At 46.9% G+C, this 25790-nt stretch overlaps 1 protein-coding gene across 2 annotated transcripts in view; it reads left to right on the top strand.

The window, feature by feature from the left end:
• The window catches only part of LOC144675004 (zinc finger SWIM domain-containing protein 1-like), a 39774-nt gene extending 20471 nt beyond the window's left edge, over positions 1-19303 (top strand). Inside the window, exons 6-7 of one of the 2 annotated variants that reach the window (XM_078536076.1) lie at positions 2296-3079; positions 18403-19303. In XM_078536076.1, coding sequence (XP_078392202.1) covers positions 2296-3079; positions 18403-18405 — 787 coding nt within the window. In that variant the 3' untranslated portion in view covers positions 18406-19303. Of the gene's footprint in view, positions 1-2295; positions 3210-18402 lie in introns of both variants that reach the window. The other variant, XM_078536075.1, reaches the window with a different exon arrangement.
• The last annotated feature ends 6487 nt before the right edge of the window (positions 19304-25790 follow it).

Here is a 25790-nt window from a genome sequence, read left to right as displayed (position 1 = left end):
AGATTTTCCAGATTCCAGTGAGCTGCACCTGGTATGCCTCTCTTCGTCCAGCCCTGCTTTAGGGCTGAGACATTGATCGCCTTTCTCTTGGACTTCAGAGCCTTGCAGTGTTTTGATGCTAAGTGGATGTTCATCACCTATCGAACAAGTTGATGATCTGTCCAGCAGGCATCAGTCCCCAACATGGATCGTGTAATAGAGATATCACTTGGATCTTTGATGAAAACGATGATATAATCCAGGAGGTACCAGTGCTTTGATCTAGGTTTCCTCCATTTGGTTAGTATTTTGCCTTTCTGGCAGGAGCGGGCATTTGTTATCTTGAAAACATGCTGATCATACTTTATAAACCAGGAGGACGCCATTTGCTTTGGCTTTTCCCACCCTGCTTTTCCTAGTGGTTCCCCTCCAGACATCGGAGTCAAGGCCAACCCTGGCATTAAATTCCCCTAGAAGAATGGTCTTTTCTTCTATTGGGATAGCACTAAAGATTTAATCAAAGTCAGAATTGATCTTTTCCTTAACATCATTGGAGTCAAGGATCAGGACATAAGCACTGACAACGCTGGCATATTGGTTGCTGCGGAGCTGTAGGTGAAGTGTCATGAGCCTTTCATGTATGCAATTGGGGAGTTCAGGCGCTGTATCCAAGACCCTATTCCGGATGGCAAAATTCAACTCCTTGGATATGAGATTAAAAACAGGAAGTGTGGGAAAAACTCAGCAGTTCCGGCAGCATCTGTGGAGGGAGAAACAAAGTTAACATTTCAAGTCCAATGGGACTTCTTCAGAACTAAAGAGAGGTAGGAATATGATGGGTTTTATGTTGCTGGTAAAGTGGGGTAGGGGTAGGTGGAGAAAAAGAGGTCAGGGGTAGGTTAGAGGATGGGAAAGGTTAAATGACAAAAATGTCATGGAACACAGGGCAAAAGGGAGTAGTAATGATAGTATTAATGACAGAAAACATTGGTGCAGAATAGGTGTTAATAGCAGAATAAGGGTCAGCGCTGCCTGAAAGCAAGAACGAGAGACAACATGAGAACATCATGAGAGGAGCAACACTCATGCATCTGTCGCCTGTGTACAGATTCTTGACTAGAGACAACCAGATTCATAGATCTGTCACTGTTACCAATTCCCCATCGTTACAAGATGTAGCAAATGGACCCCGGGAAAAGCCTGCGTGCAACCTTTTTAACATGGGCATTTTGGGGCACCATCATCGTCCACACCATCTTGTCAGGTTGGTGATTAGGTTTCGGTGCCATGTCGAACCATGATGACCGGGACCACCTTGCCGCTTCACCTTGAAGCCTTCTTCCACCTTCTCAGCCGGTGAGATGCACAGTCCTCTTTCCCCAGTTCTTTTTTTATATATTCATTCATGGGATGTGGGCGTTGCTGGCAAGGCCAGCATTTATCGCCGATCCCTAATTGCCCTTGAGAATGTGGTGGTGAGCTGTCTTCTTGAACCACTGCAGTCCATACTTTGTCCAGGACCTCCTCCCACCCCTTCTTCCCGCCCCCCCCAACCCCTCCCCAACGTAGAGAAGAGCATTGAATGCTGTATATTAAGTGTTTTCCTGAATTTTCTTAGTTTATTTCAAATTTCCAGCTTCCTTGGTATTTTAGTTTTCCTTCACTGTAATTTCTATGTCCACTTTTTTTTTTGTCTGTTTACACCCGGGCTTCTGTTGCTTTTCGGACATCTCAATTCAGGCAACAAAGTGCCTAAGATAGATATAGAGAGATGGAGTGAGAGCGAGTGTGGAAGAGAAAGGCAGTACTTTGCTGCTAGTTTCTGGGGAAGAACTCGGGAATTTATTTGCAAGCAGCTAGCTGCCAATAGTTCAGAAAATAATTACCATGTAAATGTGCCAACTAGATAGGGAACCTCAAATTAAGCTTGCACTCCTGAGCTCTGGAATTCTCTCTCTCTCTAAACCTCTTTGCGCCTCCCTACCCTTCTCTCCTTTTAAGATTTAAGATGATTTGGTCAGCTGTCCTGAAACCACTTTACATGGCTCTGTGTCAAATTTATGTCTGATTACTTTGCTGTGAAGCACATTGGGGTATTTTTCTCTTTTCGAGACGCTGTATCAGCGTGAGTTGCTATCTGTTAATAAAGCGTCCTGAAAGAGAGGCACAGGGCAACAGCTGAGCAGAACGATAATACTGTCTCCTGGGTGGCACCGATCCTTATGGCAGGCAAGGGGCAGTGCTAAGGGCAAGTGCAGCAATGTTTTCTAACCTTGTTTCCTTCTTGCCCCCCATCCTCTCCCTGCTGCCGTTCAGAAACCTGCTGTTGGAGATCCTCCATAACATGTGCTATGCAGCCTCAGCTGAGGAATACGACCTCCTGTACCACCAGCTCCTCGACACCAACACCCAGCGTGCCATCGACTACTTCCACAAGAACTGGCACGAGAGCCGCAGCCAGTGGGTGGAGGGCTTCAAGCACGAGAGCGAGACCTACCTGACCAGCACCATCAACCGAGTGGAGCAGCTGAGCCAGAAGCTGCAGGCCCTGGTGGGCAAGTTCACCGACTCGGCCACCTTTGTGCAGGACCTCCTGAAGGCCATTGACTCGCTGCGGACGGAGTGCGACTACCGAGCCGTGCGCATGTTCCAGAAGCCGCCCCTTGTGGCCCTGGAGGCCAGCTCAACCGCCTCGGCTTATTTCAGCCTCCTCACCGGCTTTGCCTTCTCGCGGGTGCAGAGGGAGCTGGAGGAGGCCCAGTGGGTGACCTTCCTCAGCGTGGAGGGCGAGCAGGCACAGCCTGTCTCCCGCCGGCGGGCTATTGTGACGGGCCCGAGCAGCTGCCAGTGCGCCTTCCACACCTCCATGAAGCTGCCCTGCCGCCACATCCTGGCCTTCCGGCAGCTGCGGGGAGCTGACCTCTTTGAGCCGGCGCTCTGCTCCCTCCGCTGGACCCGCGAGCACTACTTGAGGAACCACCCGGTCTTCCGCACCAGCACCGAAGCCCCAGCCGCCAGCGCACCGCTCCCGCCTCAGCAGCCCGAGTCGCCGAGGGAGCAGATGACGGTGCAGCAGGAGCGATATCGCCAGGCCTTCAAGGTAGCTCAGAAACTCTCCGTGCTCGCTGCCGAGTGTCCCGCCGAGGATTTTGACAGCTGCTTAGCGGTCATGACTGCTGTCACCAACATCTGGGCCAGAGGTGGCCAGGTGCAAGTCACCGAGATTAATGGTTGGTAGAGCTGCAACTTCAGAGACTCAGTCGTAAATTAACGGGGTCGGGCGGGGCGGGTGGGTAGCTGTGGATGGTAGGAATCTAAAACAGGAAGGGAAGAAAAGGGAGAATTGCCCCCTCCCCCACATATACGCGCCTAGACAAATACGTGAACACACACTAGTGAGCTGACAAACGCACACAAGTAGAAACGCACACAAGCAGACATGCATACATGAACAGACACACCCTTGTGAGCAGATAGACAAACGACCAGATAAGCACATGTTAGCGGATGCACACACATGTGGACACATGCGAACAGGTACACATACAAGCAGATAGACAAACGACCGGATGCACACTCGCAAGTGGATATACACACGCAAGCAGACACACACACGTGAGCAAATGCCCGCTCACAACGGCTGGATACACGCGCGACCGGATATGCATGCACGAGCGGATACACATGATTGCGCGCACACACACATGCGAGAGGACACACATACAAGTAAATAGACAAACAACCGGATGCGCACACAAGTGCACAGACATGAGCGGATATGCAAGTGAACATGGACACACCGACATGCAAAAGCGGATGCACGCACAGACTCACATGAACACAGACTCACAGACACAGACTCACATGAGCACAGACTCACAGACTCAGACTCACATGAACACGGACTCTCAGACACAGTGTCACATGAACATGCAGACGCGCACACAAATACATAGAAACACCAACAGCTTCAACTAGACACCTAATCTGCACACATTTTGCCCACATGATGCTGAGGCCCCTGCTGTGTTACCTCCCTTGTCCTATCCCCAACAGGAACACTGGACTTGCTAAGCTGTGAGGAGACGGAGACCAAGGTAGTGTGCAGCTGGAGGCAATGTAAAGAGGAGCAGAGTAGACACCTGGCTGTCATTGGCGGATAGATAGCTGTCACGACCCAGAGGGTGTGCTGCCAGCCTGCTGCCAGGGTGAAGGTTATTTCAATGCAGCTGGGAAAGTAATTTGACAAGGGGGGGGAAAGATCCAGTTGCATGTCGGAAACCGTGACACAGTAAGGGAAAAGGAGAAGTTCTGCTGAGGGGGTATCACTAGCTAGGAGCTAAATTACAAAACAGGACATTCAGGTGATATCTCAGGATTATTACCTGAGCCACAGCTAATTAACAAAGGGGCAGGTAGGTGAATACTTAGGCAAAAGCATAGTGTGGGAAGGAAGGGTTGCATAGGACACTATGACAACAGTACTGTAACAAGGAGTGAGCTGTAACACGGATGAACCCAGCTGGGTCCAGGGTCCTACAGGAAAGGATAAATCGAACAGTAGAAAATATTTTAAACCACTGTAATGGGGGTGGTGGGAGGAAGGAAAATAAAAATAGCCTCAAGATGAAAAGAAAGGTTGAGAGAAAAGCCCAGCTTCTCAATAAGTGGCATAAGTACCTTGGGTTCAGAAACAAATATAAAAAATCAATCACAATATAATTGATCAAAAAACACAGAAGTGATATAATACATGATGTGTGATAAGGCTCAAATGTGTTAAAACCAAAATCAGGGCATAAAGGCAAGGACAGGGTCTCCTGTCCAATTAGATGTTTTACACACTAATGCAAGAAGTGTAATTAAGGTAAATTCAGCTAAATGGGTATGACATAGTGGCCATTGCTGAGACCAGGTTACAAGCTGGACAGGACTCGGAGATAAATATATCCTGATGTCAAGTCTTTAAAAAGGACAGAGCAATCAGAAAGGGTAAAGGAGAAGTAATATTGATCAGGGACTGTATTACATAAAACTGAGGAATAGAAAAGAATGGAAGAATTTGGGAGTTTCTTATAGACCTCCACACAGCAGTGATAAAGCTGTGGGATACATAAACACAGAGATCATGGATGCGTAATTATATTGGGAGACTTATTTTCTCACAAACCGAGAGAAGCAAAACAGCTCAAGTCCCAAAGACTGAATTTCTTGAGTGGATTCAGGACAGTTTTCTGGAGCATTATGTTCTTAAACCAACAGAAGAGCAGGCCATCTTGCGTTTAATGATGATTGCTGAGCCTGACTCGGTCAGCAATGTGACCATAATAGGATCAAAGTCAACATTAGATTCAAGAGGGAGAAGGGTAAATCATGAAGTAAGGTTTTAAATTTAAGCAAGGCAGACCTTGTAGCGTGAGGCAGGAAGTGACCACAATAGACTGGACAGGGTGGTTAACATAACACTGCACAGCGTTCCAAAAATATTTTGTGGAATAGAGGCATGTACATAGGCATAAAGAGCAAGGACAGTTCTGGTATAATTAAACAACCTCAGTTAATGAGGGAAGTGAACGATAGTATAAAACTAAAAGAGAAGAGGGTTTATACAAATGTGCAGAGCAGTAGAGATTTGACGGACTGGGAGAGGTGGAGAAAACAGCAAAGGGGTGCACAGAAATTAAAGCTGGATAAAAGGGAATAAGGGACAAAAAGCTTGCGAGGACAACACAAAAGGACTTCACCAATATATTAAGAGAAAGAGGGTGACTCAGAATCAGGCGGGTCCCTCAATGAAAGATCTGAGTGATATAGTAATTGAAAAATTAGGAAATGTCACACTTATTCTGGGCAGAGTTAGACAGCTTTTTGATAGACAAGGGAGTCAAGGGTTACGGGGGGGCAGACAGCAGTGATGAGACCCCAACCAGATCAGTCATGTTCTCATTGAATGGAGGAGCAAGCTCAAAGTGCTGAATGGCCTACTCTTCCTAAGTCGTATTTCTATCTTTATTGCAGCCTCAGAATTTTGTTGTATCTATGAATGACTTAGATGGAGGAATAGAGAGCCACAGGTCCAAGATTGCTGACAACACTGCATTTGATGGCATACGTAGTGTGGATATAAGCAGAAAGTTGCAAAAGGGCCATTGATAGATTATGTCAATGGCAAAGTGTGGCAGATGGATAACTGGGGAAGAATGCAGTCATCCACTTGGGATCTTAGCCAAATCAGGGTATTTATGAAAAACGTCAGAAGCTGGAATGGCAGGGCAGCAGAATGGCTTACTTTACAAGTAAAGAAATCACTAAAAGCTAGAGGACAGGTCGAAAAAATAACTGAGAGTTAGTGGAATGTTGGCCTTTATTACAGGAGGGATAGAAATTACATTCTCTGGTGAGATCCAGCCTTGAGAACTACTTTCAGTTGTGGGCACAGACAGTGATAAAACATGTTAGAGGGCACAGACAGTAATGAAAAGGTATTAGAGGGCACAGACAGTAATAAAAAGGTATTAGAGGGCGCAGACAGTAATAAAAGGCGTTAGAGGACACAGGCAATAATAAAAGGTGTTAGAGAGCACAGACAGTAATAAAAGCTGTTTGAGAGCACAGACTAATGAAACATGTTAGGGGGGCACACTTAGTAATAAAAGGTGTTCGAGGGCACAGACAGTGAAACAACGTGTTAGAGGGCACCGACAGTAATAAAAGCTGTTAGAGGGTACAGACAGTAATAAAACATGTTAGAGGGCACAGACAGTGATAGACCGTGTTAGAGGGCAGAGACAGTAATAAAAGATGTTAGAGGGCACAGACAATAAAAGTTGGTAGATGGCACAGACAGTAATAACAGGTGTTAGAGGGCACACTTAGGGCTGAACTTTTCCCCCATCGGGGGCGAAGTTGAAAGGCGGGCGCGCACAGGCACACCTCCGATTGGCACCCCCAATGGGGGGCACGGCGCCATTTTACGTGGGTGGACCAATTAAGGCCCGCCCAGCGTGACATCCGCACAGGAGCGCTATGCCCTCTCTGTGCGGGTGGGGGGGAATCCCAAATTCGAGAGTGCACTCTCTTGCGCATGCGCACGAAAGAGGGCGCTCATCTCCCTGAGGCTAAGTACACCCTCAGGGAGATCAGCTCTAAATGTTAAAAACCTAAAAATAGAAAAATAAAATTTCCCTAACATGTCCCCTCATGTGACAATGTCACATGAGTTGGGACATGCCCATAATTTTGACAAAAACTTTTTAAGACCAACATGAAACCTCATCCCGCCCATGGATGAGGTTTCATGCTTTTTCTAATTCGCGCCAGGGCTCCTAGCCTGCCCGCCAACCTTAAGGTTGGACGGGCAGGCCCTTTAATTACTTAATTGACCCTGTCTGTGCCAATTCAGGCCATTGACAAGTCAGCGGGCGCACAGCTGATTTCGCTGATAATTTAAATGGGGTGCGGTGACATTGGGAATTCCGCCCGACCCCACTCGCCGACGCGTAAAATCCTGCCCTTAGTAATAAAATCTGTTACAGGCAAAGCCAGTAATACAAGCTGTTAAAGGGCACAGACAGTAATAAAAGGTTGTAGAAGGCACATACAGTAATAAAAGCTGTTATAGCACCCAAACAGTAATAAAAGCTGTGAGAGGGCACAGACAGTAATAAAGGGTGTTAGAGAGCACAGACAGTAATAAAACATGTTCGAGGGCACAGACAGTAACAAAACATATTAGAAGGCACACTTAGTAATAAGAGATGTTGGGGGCAGAGACAGTACTAAAGGGTGGTAGAGGGTGCAGACAGTAATAAAAGGTGGTAGAGGGTGCAGACAGTAATAAAAGGTGGTAGAGGGCACAGACAGTAATAAAAGGTGTTCGAGGGCACATAATAATAAAAGGCTGTAGAGGGCACAGACAGTAATAAAACATGTTTGTGGGCACACTTAGTAATAAAAGGTGGTAGAGGGCACAGACAGTAATAAATGGTGTTAGAAGACACAGTGATAAAAGCTGTTAAAGGGCAGAGACAGTGATAAAAGGTGGTAAAGGGCACTGACAGTAATTAAGGCCGTAAGAGGGTACAGACAGTAATAAGAGGTGTTGAAAGTCACAGATGGTAATAAAAGGCGGTAGAGGGCACAGACAGTAATAAATGGTGTTAGAGGACACAGAAATAAAAGGTGTTAGAGGGCACAGGCAGTACTAAAGGGTGTCCGAGGGCACAGACAGTAATAAAAGGTGCCCGAGGGCAAAGACAGTAATAAATGGTGGTAGAGAGCACAGACAGTAATAAAAGCTGTTAGAGGGCACAGACAACAATAAAAGTTGTTAGAGGTCATGGACAGCAATAGAAGTTGTTAGAGGGCAGAGACAGCAATAAAAGCTGTTAAGAGGGCATAGACAGTAATGATAAATGTTAGAGGGCACACTTAGTAATAAAAGGTGGTAGAGGGCACAGACAGTAATAAATGGTGTTAGAAGACACAGTAATAAAAGCTGTTAGAGGGCATAGACAGTAATAAAAGCTGTTAGAGGGCACAGACTAATAAAAGCTGTTAGAGTACACAGACGGTGATTAAAGGCGTTAGAGGGCACAGAAAGCAATAACAGTTGTTAGAGGGCACAGACAGTAATAAAAGGTGATAGAGGGCACAGACAGTAATAAAACTGTTAGGAGGCACACTTAGTAATAAAAAGTGTTAGAGGGCACAGACAAATAAAAGCTGTTCAGGTGCACGACTAATAAAGCTGTTCGAGGGCACAGACAGTAATAAAGCAGTTTGAGGGCACAGACAGTAATAAAACATGTTAGAGGGCACACTTAGTAATAAAAGGTGGTAGAGGGTACAGACAGTAATAAATGGTGTTAGAAGACACAGTAATAAAAGCTGTTAGAGGGCAAAGTCAGTAATAAAAGCTGTTAGAGGTCACAGACAGCAATAAAAGGTGGTAGAGGGCACGGACAGTAATTAAGGCTGTAAGAGGGTACAGACAGTAATAAGAGGTGTTACAGGTCACAGACAGTAATAAAAGGCGGTAGAGGGCACAGACAGTAATAAATGGTGTTAGAGGGCACAGATGGTAATGAAAGGTGGTCCAGGGCACAGACAGTAATAAATGGTGGTGGAGGGCACAGGCAGCAATAAAAGCTGTTAGTAGGCACAGACTAATAAATGGTGTTAGAGAGCACAGACAGTAATAATAACTGTTAGAGGGCACAGACAGTAATTAAAGACGTTAGAGGTCATGGACAGCAAGAAAAGTTGTTAGAGGGCAGAGACAGCAATAATAGGTGTCACAGGGCACAGACAGTAATAAAAGCTGTTAGAGGGCACAGACAGTAATGATACATATTAGAGGGCACACTTAGTAATAAAAGGTGCTGGAGGGCACAGACAGTAATACAAGCTGTTAGAGGGCACAGGCAGTAATAAAAGGTGGTCCAGGGCACAGACAGTCATAAAAGCTGTGAGAGGGCATAGACAATAAAAAAAGGTGGCAGAGGGCACAGGCAGTAATAAAAGCTGTTAGAGGGCACAGACAGTAATGAAAGGTGGTAGAGGGCACAGTCAGTAATAAAAGCTGTAAGAGGGCATACTTAGCAATTAAGGCTGGTAGAGTACACAGACAGTAATGAAAGGTTGTAGAGGGCACAGACAGTAATAAAACATGCTAGGGCACACTTTGTAATAAAAGGTGGTAGGGGGCACAGAGTAATAAATGTTAGAGGGCACAGACAGTAATAAAAGCTGTTAGAGGGCAATGTAATAAAAGGTGCTGGAGGGCACAGACAGTAATAAAACATGTTAAAGGGCATGCTTAGTAATAAAAGGTGGTAAAGGGCACAGACAGTAAAAACAAGTGTTAGAGGGCACAGACAGTCATAAGCTGTTAGCAGGCACAGACAGTAATAAATGTTGTTAGAGGGCACAGACAATAATGAAACAGGTTAGAGGGCACACTTAGTAATAAAAGCTGTTGGAGGGCACAGGCAGCAATAAGAGGTATTAAAGGTCACAGTAATAAAAGGTTGTAGAGGGCACAGACAGTAATAAAACATGTTAGAGGACACAGGCAGTCATAAGAGCTGTTAGCGGGCACAGGCAGTTATAAAAGGTGGTAGAGGTACAGACAGTAATAAATGGTGATGGAGGGCACAGACAGCAATAAAAGCTTTTAGTGGGCACAAACTAATATATGGTGGTAGAGGGCACATACAGTAATAAAAGGTGTTAGAGAACACAGACAATAATAAAAGGTGTTAGAGAGCACAGACAATAATAAAAGGTGTTAGAGAGCACAGACAGTAATAAAAGCTGTTAGAGGGCACAGACAGAAATAAAGCTGTTCAAGGGCACAGACAGTAATAAAACATGTTAGGGGGACAGTCAGTAATAAAAGGTGTTAGAGGGCACAGACAAATAAAAGCTGTTCGAGTACACAGACAGTAATTAAAGGCGTTAGAGGTCATGGACAGCAATAAAAGTTGTTAGAGGGCACAGACAGCAATAATAGGTGTTACAGGGCACAGACAGTAATAAGCGGTGTTAGAAGGCACAGACAGCAATAAAAGCTGTTAGAAGGCACTGATAGTAATAAGAGGTGTTCGAGAGCACAGACTTTAATAAAAGATGTTAGAGGGCTCAGGCATTAATAAGAGGTGTTAGAGGGCACAGACCGTAATAGGCGTTAGAGGGCACAGACAGTAATAATAGGTCGTGGAGGGCACAGACAGTAATAAATAGTGGTAATGGGCACAGGTAGTAATAAAAGGTGGTGGAGGGCACAGACAGTAATAAAACGTTAGAGGGCATGGACAGTAAAAAAGGCTTTAGAGGGCACAGACAGTAATAAAAGGTGTTAGAGGACGCAGTAATAAATGATGTTAGAGGGCATAGACAGTAATCAAAGCTATAAGCAGGCACAGACAGTAGTAAAAGCTGTTAGAGTAGGTAGTCAGTAATATAAGGCATTAGAGGGCATAGACAGTAATAAAAGGCATTAGAGGGTACAGGCAGCAATGAAAACTGTTGGAGAACACAGTTATAAAAGGTGTTCGAGGGCACAGACAGTAATATAACATGTTTGAGGGCATGGACAGTGATAAAATGTGTTTGAGGGCGCAGACAGTGATAAAACGTGTTTGAGGGCACAGACAGTAACAAAACATATTAGAGGGCACACTGAGTAATAAAACTTGTTAGGGGGTACAGAATAATAAAAGCTGTTAGAGGGCACAATAAATAATAAAAGTTGTTGGAGGACACACTAATAAAAGCTGTTCGAGGGCACAGACAGTAATAAAAGGTGGTAGAGGGCACACTTAGTAATACAAGGAGGTAGAGGGCACAGACAGTGATAAAACGTGTTCGAGGGCACAGACAGTGATAAAACGTGTTCGAGGGCACAGACAGTGATAAAAGGCGGTTGAGGGCACACTTAGTAATAAAAGCTGTTCGAGGACCAGGCAGTAATAAGAGCTGTTAGAGGGCAAAGACAGTAATAAAAGGCATTAAAGGGCACAGGCAGTAATAAAAGGTCGTAGAGGGCACAGACAGTAATAAAAGGTGTTTGAGGGCACAGATAGTGATAAAACGTGTTAGAGGGCAAGACAGTAATAAAAGCTGTTTGAGGGCACAGACAGTAATAAAAGTTGTAAGAGGGCATAGGGAGTAATAAAACATGTGAGAGGGCATAGACAGTAATAAAACCTATTAGAGGGCGCACTTAGTAATAAAAGCTGTTTGAGGACACACTTAGTAATAAAAGCTGTTTGAGGACACAGACAGTAATAAAAGGTGGTTGAGGGCACAGACAGTAATGAAAGCTGTTGGAGGACACAGACAGTTATCACAGAATCACACAGTGCTGAAGAGGCCCTTCGGCCCATCGGGTCTGCATCGAAACGTGAGAAACACCTGACCTACCTACCTAATCCCATTTACTAGCACTTGGCCCATAGCTTTGAATATTATGACGAGCCAAGGGCTCATCCAGGTACTTTTTAAAGGATGTGAGGCAACCTGCCTCCACCACCCTCCCAGGCAGTACATTCCAGACCATCACCACCCTCTGGACGAAAAAGTTTTTCCTCACCTCCCCTCTAAACCTCCTCCCCCTCATCTGAACTTCTGTCCCCTTGTGACTGACTCTTCAACTAAGGGGAACAGCTGCTCCCTATCCACCCTGTCCATGTCCCTCATAATCTTGTACACCTCGATCAGGTCGCTCCTCAGTCTTCTCTGCTCCAACGAAAACAACCCAAGTCTATCCAACCTCTCTTCATAACTTAAATGTATCATCCCAGGCAACATCCTGGTGAATCTCCTCTGCACCCCCTCCAGTGCAGTCACATCCTTCCTGTAATGTGGCGACCAGAACTGCACACAGTACTCCAGCTGTGGCCTCACCAAGGTTCAACTCCAACATGATCTCCCTACTTTTGTAATCTATGTTTCGATTGATAAAGGCAAGTGTCCCATATGCTTTTTTAACCCCCCTCCCCAACATGCCCCTCCGCCTTGAGAGATCTATGGACACACGCCAAGGTCCCTTTGTTCCTCAGAACTCCCTAGTGTTGTGCCGTTCGTCGAATACTTCCTTGTCAAATTATTCCTTCCAAAGTGTATCACCTCACACTTTTCAGGGTTAAATTCCATCTGCCACTTATCTGCCCATTTGACCATCCTGCCTATATTTTCCTGTAGCCCAAGACACTCAACCTCACTGTTAACCACCTGGCCAATCTTTGTGTCATCCGCAAACTTACTAATCTTATCCCCCACATAGCCATCTATGTTGTTTATATAAATGACGAATAATAGGGGACCCAGCACAGATCCCTGTGTTTCGCCACTGGACCCTGGCTTCCAGTCACTAAAGCACCCTTCTGTCATCACCCGTTTCCTACAACTAAGCCAATTTTGAATCCACCTCATAAAATTACCCTGTATCCCATGTGCATTTGCCTTCTTTATAAGTCTCCCATGTGGGACCTTGTCAAAGGCTTTGCTGAAATCCATATAAACTACATCAGCTGCACTATCCTCATCTACACATCTGGTCACCTCCTCAAATAATTCAATCAAATTTGTTAGACATGACCTCCCTCTGACAAAGCCATGCTGACTATCCCTGATCAAACCTTGCCTCTCCAAGTGGAGATAGATTCTCTCCTTCAGAATTTTCTCCAATACTTTCCCTACCACTGACGTGCGACTCACTGGCCTGTAGTTCCCTGGCTTATCTCTAAAACCCTTCTTAAATAGCGGAGCCACATTAGCTGTTCTCCAGTCCTCTGGCATCTCCCACGTGGCCAGAGAGGAATTAAAAATTTGGGTCAGAGCTCCTGCGAACTCCTCCCTTGTCTCCCTCAGCAGCCTGGGACGCAGATCATCCGGACCTGGAGATTTGTCCACTTTTAAGCCTGCCAACACCTCCAATACCTTGTCACTCCTATATCAATTTGCTTAAGAACCTCGCAGTCTCTCAATACCTTCATCCTCATTCTCTTGGATGAAGACGGATGTGAAGTATTCATTCAACACTACCGATATCCTCTGGCTCCACCCATAGATTGCCCCCTTGGTCCCGAATGGGCCCTACTCTTTCCCTGGTTATCCTCTTCCCATTGATATACTTATGGAATATCTTGGGATTTTCCCTACTTTTACCAGCCAGATCGTTCTCATATCCCCTCTTTGCTCTCCTAATTGATTTCTTAAGCTCCATCCTGCACTTTCTGTACTCCACTAATGCCTCCGCTGATTTGCTTCCCTTGTACCTGCTAAAAACCTCTCTTTTCCTTCTCATCGTATCCTGAAGATCTCTGGTCATCCATGGTTCTCTGGGCTTGTTGCTCCTTCCTATCACCCGAGAGGGCACATGTTGAGCCTGTACCCTCCCCGTTTCCTTTTTGAACGCCCCCCACTGCTCCTCTGTAGATTTCCCCACAAGTAGCTGTTCCCAGTCTACCTTGGCCAGATCCTGCCTTATTTTACTAAAATCCGCTCTCCCCCAATCCAAAACATTTTTTTGCAACTTGTCTATTTCTTTGTCCACAATAAGCTAAAATTGTGCCATGTTGCGGTCGCTATCACTAAAATGCTCCCCCACCACCACCTCAGCCACCTGTCCGGCTTCATTCCCCAGAATTAGGTCCAGCACTGCGCCGTCCCTTGTTGGACTCTCTACATATTGACCTAAAAAGTTCTCCTGTACACATTTCAAGAAATCCATTCCATCCAAGCCCTTAACACTATGTCTATCCCAATTAATGTTCTTGTTATTGTTTTTGCACGCCTCCGCAAATTGTGCACATATTTGCTCCTCAGTTTCCCATTGACTATCTGGGGGTCTATAATAAACACCTAACAATGTGGCTGCCCCTTTTTTATTCCTAAGCTCTACCCACAAAGCTTCATTCGATGCCCCCTCCAAGATATCATCTCTCCTTACTGCAGTAACTGACTCCTTAACTAATAATGCAATGCCTCCTCCTCTTTTACCCCCTCCCCTGTCTCGCCTGAAGATTCTATATCCCGGAATGTTAAGCTGCCAATCCTGCTGCTCCCTCAACCATGTCTCAGTGATGGCTACTATATCACAATTCCACGTGTCAATCCTCATCCTTAACTCATCCATTTTACCTGTAATACTTTTGGCATTAAAGTAGAGGCCATCCAGCCTTGCCTTACTCCCTTGAAACTTAATGCAGCTGTACTCCCTCTGACTTGATTGTTTTACTGTATTACGATGTGTCCCTATTCTGCTAACATTCTGTGTCCCCTCCCCCTGCCGAATTAGTTTAAACTCCTCCCAACAGCACTAGCAAACCCACCCGCAAGGATGTTAGTCCCGCTCTGGCTCAGATGTAGACTGTCCCGCTTGTACAGGTCCCACCTTTCCCAGAAACTGCCCCAGTGATCCAGGAATCTAAAACCCTCCCTCTGGCACCAACTCTTAAGCCACGTATTCATCTGCGCTATTCTCCTATTTCTGAGCTCGCTAGCACGTGGCTCAGGGAGTAATCCAGAGATTACAACCCAAGAGGTCTTGCTTTTTAGTCTACTGCTTAACTCCCTGAATTCTTGATGCAAGACCTCATCCCTCTTTCTACCTATGTCATTGCTACCAACGTGTACCATGACCTTTGCCTTATCGCCCTCCCCCATCAGGATGCCCTGCAGCCGTTCAGTGACATCCCAGACCCTCCCATCAAGGAGGCAACACACCATCCTGGAGTCACGTTGACGGCCACAATAGTGCCTATCTGTTCCCCTGACTATAGAATCCCCTATTACTATTGCTCTTCCTCTCTTCCTCCCCTCCTGTACAGATAGGCTGCTTGTGGTGCCAGGTGTATCAGAGGTGTTAAGAGGGCAGAGACCCTAATAAAAGCTGTAAGAGGGCACAGGCAGCAATAAAATGTGTTAGAGGGCACAGACAGCAATAATAGAGATAACAGGGCACAGACAGTAATAAAACATGTTACAGGGCACAGACAATAATAAAACCTGTTAGAGGGCACAGTTAGTAATAAAAGCTGTTGGAGGACACTGACATTAAAAACAGGTGTTAGAGCACACAGACAATAATAAAAGCTGTCAGAGGACATAGACGGTAATAAGAGGTGTTAGAGGGCATGGACAGTAATAAAAGGTGGTAGAGAGCACAAACAGTAATAAAAGCTGTTGGATGACACAGGCAATAATAAAAGCTGTTAGAGGACACAGTGTTCAGAGGTGTTCAGGGCACAGATAGTAATAAAAGGCATTCGAGGGCACAAACAGTAATAAAAGCTGTCATAGGGCACAGACAGTCATAAAAGGTGTTACAGGGCACAGACAGTAATAAGAGGTGGTAGAGGGCACAGACAGTAATAAAAGCTCTTAGAGAGCACAGGGAGTAATAAAACATGTTAGAGGGCACAGACAGTAATAAAAGGTGGTAGAGGGCAGAGACCGTAATAAAAGCTGTAACAGGGCACAGGCAGCAATAAAAGCTGTTAGAGGGCACAGACAGTTATAAAAGGTGCGAAAGCACACAAACAGTAATAAAAGGTGTTAGAGGGCATGGACAGTAATAAAAGGCATTAGAGGGTGCAGGCAGTAATGAAAGCTGTTGGAGGACACAGACAGTTATAAGAGGTGTTAGAGGGCAGAGACCCTAATAAAAGCAGTAAGAGGGCATAGACAGTAATAAAACTTGTTACAGGGCACAGACAGCAATAAAACCTGTTAGAGGGCACAGACATTAATAAAAGGTGCTAGAGGGCACAGACAGTAGTAAAAGGTGTTAGAGGGCACAGATAGTAGTAAAAGCTGTTAGAGGGCACAGACTGTAATAAAGGTGTTAGAAGGCACAGACATTAATAAAAACTGTTGGAGGACACACGGTAATGAGAGATGTTAGAGGGCACGGACAGTAATAAAAGTGTTGGAGGGCACAGACAGTAATAAAACATGATAGAGGGCACAGGCAGTAATAAAACATGTTAGAGGACACAAACAGTAATAAAAGCTGTTAGAGGGCACAGACTGTAATAAAGGTGTTAGAAGGCACAAACAGTAGTAAAAGCTGTTGGAGGGCACAGTAATAAAGGTGTTAGAGGGCACGGACAGTAATAAAAAGTGTTGGAGGGCACAGACAGTAATAAAACATGATAGAGGGCACAGGCAGTAATAAAACATGTTAGAGGACACAAACAGTAATAAAAGCTGTTAGAGGGCACAGACTGTAATAAAGGTGTTAGAAGGCACAAACAGTAGTAAAAGCTGTTGGAGGGCACAGACTAATAAGAAAAGCTGTTAGAGGGTATAGACAGTAATAAAAGCTGTTGGAGGGCACAGACAGTAATAAAAGGTAGAGTGCACAGACAGTAATGAAAGGTGGTAGAGGGCACAGACAGTAATAAAAGGTGTTTGAGGGCACAGATAGTGACAAAAGGTGGTGGAGGGCACAGGCGGTAATAAAAGGTGGTAGAGGGCACAGACAATAATAGAAGATGTTAGAAGGCACTGGCCGCCATATAAGGTGGTAGAGGGCACACCCAGTAATATAAGGTGGTAGAGAGCACACCCAGTAATATAAGGTGTTACAGGGCACAGACAGTAATGAAAGGTGGCAGAGGGTACAGACAGTATTAAAAGCTGTTAGAGGGCAGAGACAGTAATAAAAGATGATAGAGGGCACAGGCAGTAATAAATGGCGGTCGAGGGCACACATAATAAAAGGTGATAGAGGGCACAGACAATGAAAGGTGGTAGAAGGCACAGGCAGTAATAAAAGATGGTAGAGGGCACAGACCAATAAAAGCTGTTAGAGGACACAGACATCAAAGTAATAGATTGGAAAGAAGTTATAATTAAGGAGATGAGAATGGAATTTGGGGAAACGAGGCTGGCAAAGCATTGACATAAGGCACCGGATATATTTAAAACAGTGATCAATAGTCTCCAAGAGAGAGACATTCAGCCTAAAAAAGAACAAACTAACCAATCATTAAATATCTTGCTGGGCAGATATATTGGCAAAATTCAAATTAAAAATGTCACTCTCAGTATATGGATGATAAAGGAGAGGCTGACAAAAGCAGTTAGGAGCCATTATATTCCAAAGGCACAACAAAATTAAATTTTAAAGGAATGTAAAAAGTGACAGTATTCTGCAGACACGCCAGTAATGCAATGATATTCAGGATCGGGACAGGGTCTCTAAATGATACATTCTGTGGTCTCACGGCTAATGATATAGCCAAATGATAGGAATATTAAAAAATCCCTTTGCCTTGGTATTTACCAGGAAAGCTAGTCATGGTTGACAATGACGTTAGAAAAGGTTGAATAAGATACAGACATTTAAGATAGAAAGGAGGGGGATAATTAATAAACTAATCAGACTTGCGGAGGACAAAACTCCTGGTCCGGATGAATTGAGTCCATTTGTATCAAAAGAAGTTAGGGAAGAGATAGCAGAGACACTATTACGTAGAAATAAAAGTTCATTGTCACCAGTTATTGCCGCACTCTGTCACTGGTCACCATCATGTCCTCTGTCGCCATTGGTTGCCGCGCACATGCTTTTGCATGTGCCCTCTGTTACTGGTTACTACCATTTGTTATCACGGCCACCCATCGCTGGTTGCTACCGTGTCCTGTATTTCCATTTGTTACCACATCTTCTCACCATTTGTTGTCGCCCCAACCCCCTCTCGCTGGTTATTATCATGTACTGTATCACCATTTATTACCGCATCCTCCATCACCATTTACTGATGCCTTGTATCACCATTTGTTGCGTCCACTGTACCCTCTTACCCTCAGCCGTTATTAACGTTCATAATTCTGTGTGTCCTATCATACTTTTTGTGACCATACTTGTCCTCTAACATCTCTCACTGGTGTTTGCTCCATTATTTTCAGTGACTCACACAAAAGAGGAGAGATCATCGGCCTCAGACAACATGCCAAGTGATGTTGACAGTGTACATCAGAACTGATTTTAGACCCAGCGTACATAAAACGAGAACGGCTTCAAGTTCACCATGCTGGATTACCCACATGTCGGATGGTCCCAGGAGTCGGACTAAGGTTGTTTTCTTTTCCCCTTCTCTGATCTAGCCTCTGTCTGTGTACAGATGTATTAGACACACACACACACCCACCAACCCACGCACACCCCCAATAACCACTGCAAAGTGAGCTTTGACAGACCTTGGATTCAGCTTTGAGGTAAATTCATTTGTAGGCATAAGGGGAAATGACATTTGGCTTGTCGTAATGGAGAGAGAAATTTTGTGATGACCTTGGTGAAGCTTCTGAGATTTGTGAAGGGAATTGGCAAATTGTTCCCAACAGCAAAGTGTTCAATTCCGGAGGGATGTGAATCTAAACATGACATGTGGGAGGCAGCAGGAGACTTTTAATCCCTAAGGGTAACAGTTGCAGAGTGAGTGGGCAGAGAATCACATTGAAGTGGACAATATTCCCCAGCCTCAACGGGCAGTTGGTGTGTTTCTGATGAGGGGGAGTACTGAGGGGCATGGTGGAGTTTGTCCATACTGTTCCACAGGTACTGACACTCCTCTGGCTTTCAGTCACAAAGTGATGTGGACAGCCTGATGGGGAGTAGAGGGTGTTACAATCCAGCCTGATGGTGCTGTGACTGATGTAGGAACAGTAGGAGGCCATTCAGCTCCTTGTGAGATCAGCAGGATTTGCTGGACAGCGAATGAACTGAATTCTCTTACCCCGCCCCCCTCACTAACCAGCGGATACTCACAAACTATTGTTCCCCACCCTGCATTCCCCCCAACCATCCCCCTCCTCCCTCCCCACCCCACCACCCCACCTGCCCAACCCCAGCTGGTTGAATGGCTGAAGGCAGCTTGTTTATTGCAGGCCAAAAATAGAGCCGGTGACTTTCCTGGTCAGGAGAGCTTGTACTGCATCCTTTGAAATATCCTTCCCTTATCAGGTTACTGGTGAGAAAGGGAGAGAGCCTAAAAAATTCTTTAGCTAAAAACAGAAAATGTTGGAGACATGCAGCCATTAAGTCGGTATTTGCAGAGAGGTTATGATGTTTAACCCGTGTTAAGCCCTTCATCAAATTCTGGCAGGTTCTTCCTCACCGGGGATAAATAAGAACTGTTTTCTAAAATTATCAAACTCCAAATCGGTTTCAGCTTGGCTCAGTTGGTAGTGTGTTCATTTCATTGTTAGGAGCCTGTAGATTCAAACTCCACCGCCGTTTTTGACTCCACGGGCAGAATTTTTCGCTCAGCATGTGGGCACGCGCCCAACACGCTCAAGCATAAGAAAGCGCACGATGACATTGGGCGAGCGTCCCGCTGTCACCGCGCACTCGCACAATATCTCAGTCTGCAGGTGCTCGCGAGTGCCGGAGCTGCACCCGCCATTAATAAAGAGGCCACTTTCAGCCCTTACAGAGTCAACTGATGTTGATTTTTGTTGACCGTGCAATTTCGCACTCGTCGCACAGGTAAAGCAGACAGGTGGCAGCCAACAATTTCAAAAATCTCATCCACTGGCAGGATAAAAAGAGTCAGCAGCATTGCCAGTGTGAGTAGTGAGGTGCTTGGTAGATAGTTTGCTCCTGGTAACTTATTGATATATGGCAGCTTCATTCTTAGTATTTCTAGGCTTCATTTCAGGTAAAGGCAAAATACTGCAGATGCTGGTAAACTGAAACAAAAACAAAAAGTGCTGAGAAAAACTCAACAGGTCTGACAGCATCTGAGCTCTGAAGAGCCACATGGGCTCGAAATGTTAACTCTGTCTTTCTCTCCACAGATGCTGTCAGACCTGCTGAGTTTTTCCATCATTTTTTGTTCTGGTTCATTTCAGGTCTCCTTGGTGTCTCCAAGGCCCCTGGAGGATTCAGACTGCGAGGACCCTTCCAGGTATAAAGCAGCCTTCCTTTACCTTGGTAATGGGGATCGTGGTCTCCATTGGAGGCACCTCCTCTGAGGAGGAAAAGAGGGGCAGAAGGGAGAGCAGGCCAGGTGTCCCAGTGCAGCTTCCAGGGGAGAGACCTGTGGGAAGAGAGGCGTAGCACCAGCAGGAAATCCAAGGGGGAAGGGGCTGCAGAAGATGTCACTATCTTGCTGCCAGGGTTTACAGGCAGTGATGCAGCTACCTCAATATGTCTTGAGGTGCAACGCTGAAGGAGGCTCCACCTTTCAAGGGAGACAATGACCTCCATTTGCCAGATGATTGGGCCTGAGATCACCATGGCAGTGGCTCTGAAGGTGACAGTGACCCTCAAAATCTATGCATCCGGCTCTTTCCAGGGGTCAGTGGGGAATCTGTGTGGAGTCTCCCATTCAGTTGTCCACAGTTGCGTTCAGGCTGGGGACAGATGCTTTGTTCAAACGGGCACTGACAATTATTCTTTACCGTACAGACGAGGCCAGCCAGGCTGAGCGAGCCAGAGGCTTTGCAGCGGTTGCTGGGTTCCCCGTGTCCATGGTGCAATCGACTGCACACGTGGCCATCAAGGTGCCCGGCGGGTCAGCCATGTGCCTTCGTCGACAGAAAGTGAACGTGCAGATAGTGTGTGACCACAGGGTGCAGATTCTGCAAGTACGCATGACACTTATATCCTGAGACACTCCCAGGTGCCGAGGCTCTTCAGTGCTCCAGCCTGACTGGATAGATGGCTTCTGGGCGGCAAAGGCTATCCCTTGAAAAGGTAGCTCATGACTCCTCTTCGCCATCCAAGAACAGAGGCAGAGCAATGTTACAGTAGGAGCCATGCCTCCACAATGGCGGTGGTAAAGAAGACCATAGGTCTTCTCAAGATGTGCTTCCAATGCCTGGACCGTTCAGGAGGAGCACTACTATACCCCCCAGAGCGGGTGTCACTGATCGTGGTTGCATGCTACGCTTTCCACAATCTGGCACTGACAAGGGGGGACGCATTGGAGGAAAGGGATCTTGATGCAGTTGCACAGGCTACAGATGGTGAATCCGGTCGTGAATCTAAAAAGGAGCACCATGAGGAGAACATTGAGGGCGTAGAGGCAGACCTCAGTAACCTCTAGGGAGGCAGGGACGCCTTGATCCAATGCTCCCTTCAACTAGGCTACCACAGATCTGCTTCCACCTCCCGCCAGGGCTGCCGCCTCCATCCCGGATGTCTGAAATGACCCTTTCGTTTGAACCCAAAGTCCACTCAAAGCCTGTGCAATAAAGTATCAAGTCACTCACGTCCAGCATTACATACTGGTGTACCCTGCGCCAGAAAGATAAAAGGTGAAGCATACTCAGGCAGTCAGAACCAAAGCAAATTTAATGTTATTGTCACATTGAATGTATAATGACATTACTATTCCCGGTGTTGATGTCCACACCAGCAGACATTATAAAGCAAACATAAACGAACAGAAATTCACCCGTGAACTGTACCTCTTGTGCTCATGGTGCCTTTAACTTGCATTTGCGAATGCTACATCCTGGTGCGCACCCCCCCAGCCTTGCTGTCACCAGCATTGGAGGCAGCCTGCTGACTTTGCTGTCTTGTTGGCCTTGATGACCTTGGCGGTCGTCCTGTGGCCAGCGGAGCCTGTGCTGGTCCCGCCTGGGAGGGAGTAGCTTTTGCCATGGCTGGCATCTCCCCAGTCAACGCAGCCTCATTAGAGGCGATAGTCACTGGCGGAGGGGCGGAGGAGCTGTTACCGTCATCCAGAACGCCCTGAAAGGAGCCCGCAGAGACGACGAGCAGCTCGTGCGCCAACGTGAGGTTGCTCTGGACCACCCTGCTCACCATTGATGGATGGGCACCTAGCTTGGCTACTATGTGCCTCATCCATCTCCCACACTGGCACTGACCACCTGAGGTCATTGCTATGTGAGGGCTTGCGGGCCTGAGTGCAACCCCAGGAACCCCTGATTCTGTCCTTTGAGCTGCCTCTCCATGAGAGTGACCATCCTCTCAATGGAGGAGGCAGTGCGCTCGGACATGAGGGTCAACGCAGTGCTCATGCTCCGCATGGACTCCTCCACAACGGCAACAATGGCACACAGACGCTCATGGATCTCCGCCAGATTGTTCCGCACATCCCGCTGGATATCCAGCATCTGCCACTGAATGGACGACTCCAGAGGCTCATCATCTGCCTTCGACTGAGCATCGTCCTGGTCCCCAGCAGTCCCGCCGACCCTGGGCACTCTCTGCCTCCGCCTGCACCTCAAGCGAGTGTGAAGTGTGTGCTGACATTCTAGCTGCCGATCTAATGCCCACCAAGGTGCTGGCATCTGCCCTGACCCTGGTTCAGAGAGCGGTTGTGATGCAGGTGTGAATGAAACCCAGTGGTCCTCTGGCGTCAGGGGTGGCCCTTTGGTGTCCAGGGCGCAAGTACATGCTGGCGCATGTCATTAATTAAAGTCATCACACTAACTTATGCCAGGTACCCTGGTGAGTCAATGGAGATCTGCATTGTGGTACCATCGTCTTTCATTGATCAAGGGGACTCCAGCTTTGAGGCTCCCATCAATGAGGAGACTACACTAAAATGGTTGCACAATCCAAAACTTTCACCTCTCTGCACTGTGCTCTTACCTTGGTCTGGCACCCCTGCCTCTCCACATCCGGTTGCACGTGGAACATGTAGACTCTCCAGCTCAAGGTCAGCCAGCTCGAACCTGGTGAGCAGCAGCAGGTTGGGTGAGGCCTCTGCCTGTACCTGCCCTCTCTGCATGGTTACGGCTCGTCTTCTGAAAGAACAGAGGAGCTTTGATTAGTCCACTCTCTACCTGCAGCGCCATTGCAGCCTGGCCAACCCCAGCTGAGGAACACCTCACAGGGTACATCTGACCTTGCAGGGCACACCTGAGTTGTGGCCCTCGAGCCGCAAGGCATTCAGTCCAAGCAGCCAGGGCTCACCCTCTTCGTCAGCTCCGACGTCATTGACAGTTGGCACTCAGACTGTAACACCCCTGAGGCCCATGGGGGTACGCCCACACTTTAACAGTTCTGCACACTGACCGGTGCCAACACGGTACTCACCCTTCCTGAGCACAGCAGGTCATTGAACCTCTTCCGGCACTGCACCCATGTGCACCCCACCACGTCATGGCTGCTCACCCGGGCTACCACCTCCTCACATGCCCTCTTTGTGAGGTGTGGTGGCCTCCTCCTCGCATCCCTGGGTACAAGAATGTCCCCCCTGGCAACCACCTCCTCCAGGAGGACCGTGAGGCACTCATCCGAAAAGCAGGGGGCCAGCTGCCTACCCAATCTGCCCTCCCACCTGCCATGTCCAACCACACTCAACTTCATAACTTAAGTGTTGAGGATGCAGAACACACGTTCTTCCGTAGCAGCCTTCCAGGGGCTGCCTGGGCTGTTCTTAAACCGGCTGCCGGGTCACCATTGGCCCCTGCCCCCGCTCGGCCCTTCCCAACCAGTGACAAGCCACATTTGACGCTGGGTGGGCTTTAATTGGCCCGCCAGCGTGAAATCACGGTCAGTGGCCGATCGCGGGTGGCGGCCTGTTTCCTGGCCAACCGCGCCCGCCTGCCAATCTCAAATTCCCATCCATCACTTGGGGCGGTACTGAGGGAGCGAGTGCTACATTGTTGGGTGAAAGATTAAACCAGAGAGCTGCTTAGATGGATGGCTCACTTTGGAATTCCCTCCCTGATGTCCACCCACCTCCCTCGACTTCTTTAAGACTCCACTTAAATCCACCTGTTCTGCTGATCCCTCCTAATAACTCCTCCGATTGGAGGGAGACACAGACATAATGGTAATGACACTGGACTTGTAAACTAGAGGCCCAGGCTAATGCCCTGGGGACATGGGTTCAAATGCCACCATGTCCGCTAGTGGAATTTAAATTTAATTAATTAATTTTTAAAATCTGGAATTGTAAAGACAGCCTCTGTAATGGTGACCATGAAACCAGCATCAATTGTCATAAAAACCATCTGGTTCACAAATGTCCTTTAGGGATGAAAAATCCCCCGTCCTTACTTGGTCTGGCCTACATGTGACTCCTGACCCACAGCAATGTGGTTGACTCTTAACTGCCCTCCGAAGTGGCCTAGCAAGCCACTTAGTTCAAGGGCAATTAGGGATGGGCAACAAATGCTGACCAAAGCTAGAATTAGAGAAGCACAGTGATCTCAGGGGATTGTAGCACTGGAGATGGTTCAAGAGATAGGTGAGGCTATGGAGGAATGTGGAAGCAAGGTTGAGAATTCTAGAATCGAGGTGTAGATGGACAGGATCCAGGTCAGTAAGTTCATCACCTTGTCCGCTGGTAACAGCACAAGTTATGGGCTGGCAGGGCTCCCTCAGATCCAAAGGTTCCTAGATTGTACCTAAGTGGCTCTCTCTCTCTGGAATGTAAGGATTGTAAGATGAAACGTGTCTTGCTAACCTGAGCCCTTTTCCTCATATATGCAAACCTGGACCATTGAAGTATTCATTATTTGCCACCGCCACACCGAGGATAGCGTGGTCACTGATGATAATTTCGCTTGCTATTCCTCAGGCTGTACTGCACCTGACTAACCTGTCCCTGGGTGAGGAAATGAGTTCCTTTACCCAACGCTTCACACCCTTCAGCTGAGCAAATTCACCAAATATGTAAGGTTTGATCAGAAAATGTGCCGTGTTCAATTTGTCGCTTATACTGCTGATGCACTCGATCGACAGACAGGGAACTAGGCTGCTCCACAGAGAGTGATCAGCCACGTGGACAGTTAGCCTGTCTGGTCGGATATGTTGAGGGGAGAATTCAACCTGGAACACCAGGAGAGCTGTATCGATCCATGAGGCTTGCATAGTCCTCCGAAATGGGCAGCTCTGATCTGATTCACTGTATCATCAGAAAGAACAGAAATATTAGGGCCCTTATGGTCTCTGGATGCAAGTGACAAGATTCTGTCCCTACACAACTCCCCCCACATTTTACTAATCCAGGCTGTCCCACAATGGCCACAGCTGGCAAACAGATGGACATCGTAGGACTGTACAGGATTGGAAAAACCCACTGCATAACCTGACCAAAATTAAATTTCAAAAAATCATCTATACCTCTGTTTTTCTCTTGCCCCCTGCCTCATGATCTTTCCCCTATCTTGGCTTCTTTCCCTCTCTCTCTCTCCCTTCTTGCCTCTCACTTTCTCCCTTCCTCCCCGACTTTCTCCTTTCTTCGCTCTTCCCTTCCTCCCTCGTGCTCTCTCCTTCATCGCTCTCGCGCTCTCCCTCCCCCTCTCTCTCTCACACTCGCTTCCTCTCTCCTTCCGTCTCCTTCTTGCTCTCTCCCTCATCATCCCTT

The sequence above is a fragment of the Cetorhinus maximus genome, unplaced genomic scaffold (assembly GCF_964194155.1).
Source record: "Cetorhinus maximus unplaced genomic scaffold, sCetMax3.hap1.1 HAP1_SCAFFOLD_886, whole genome shotgun sequence".
NCBI lineage: Eukaryota > Metazoa > Chordata > Chondrichthyes > Lamniformes > Cetorhinidae > Cetorhinus > Cetorhinus maximus.
This window is presented reverse-complemented; position numbering and strand designations above follow the sequence as displayed.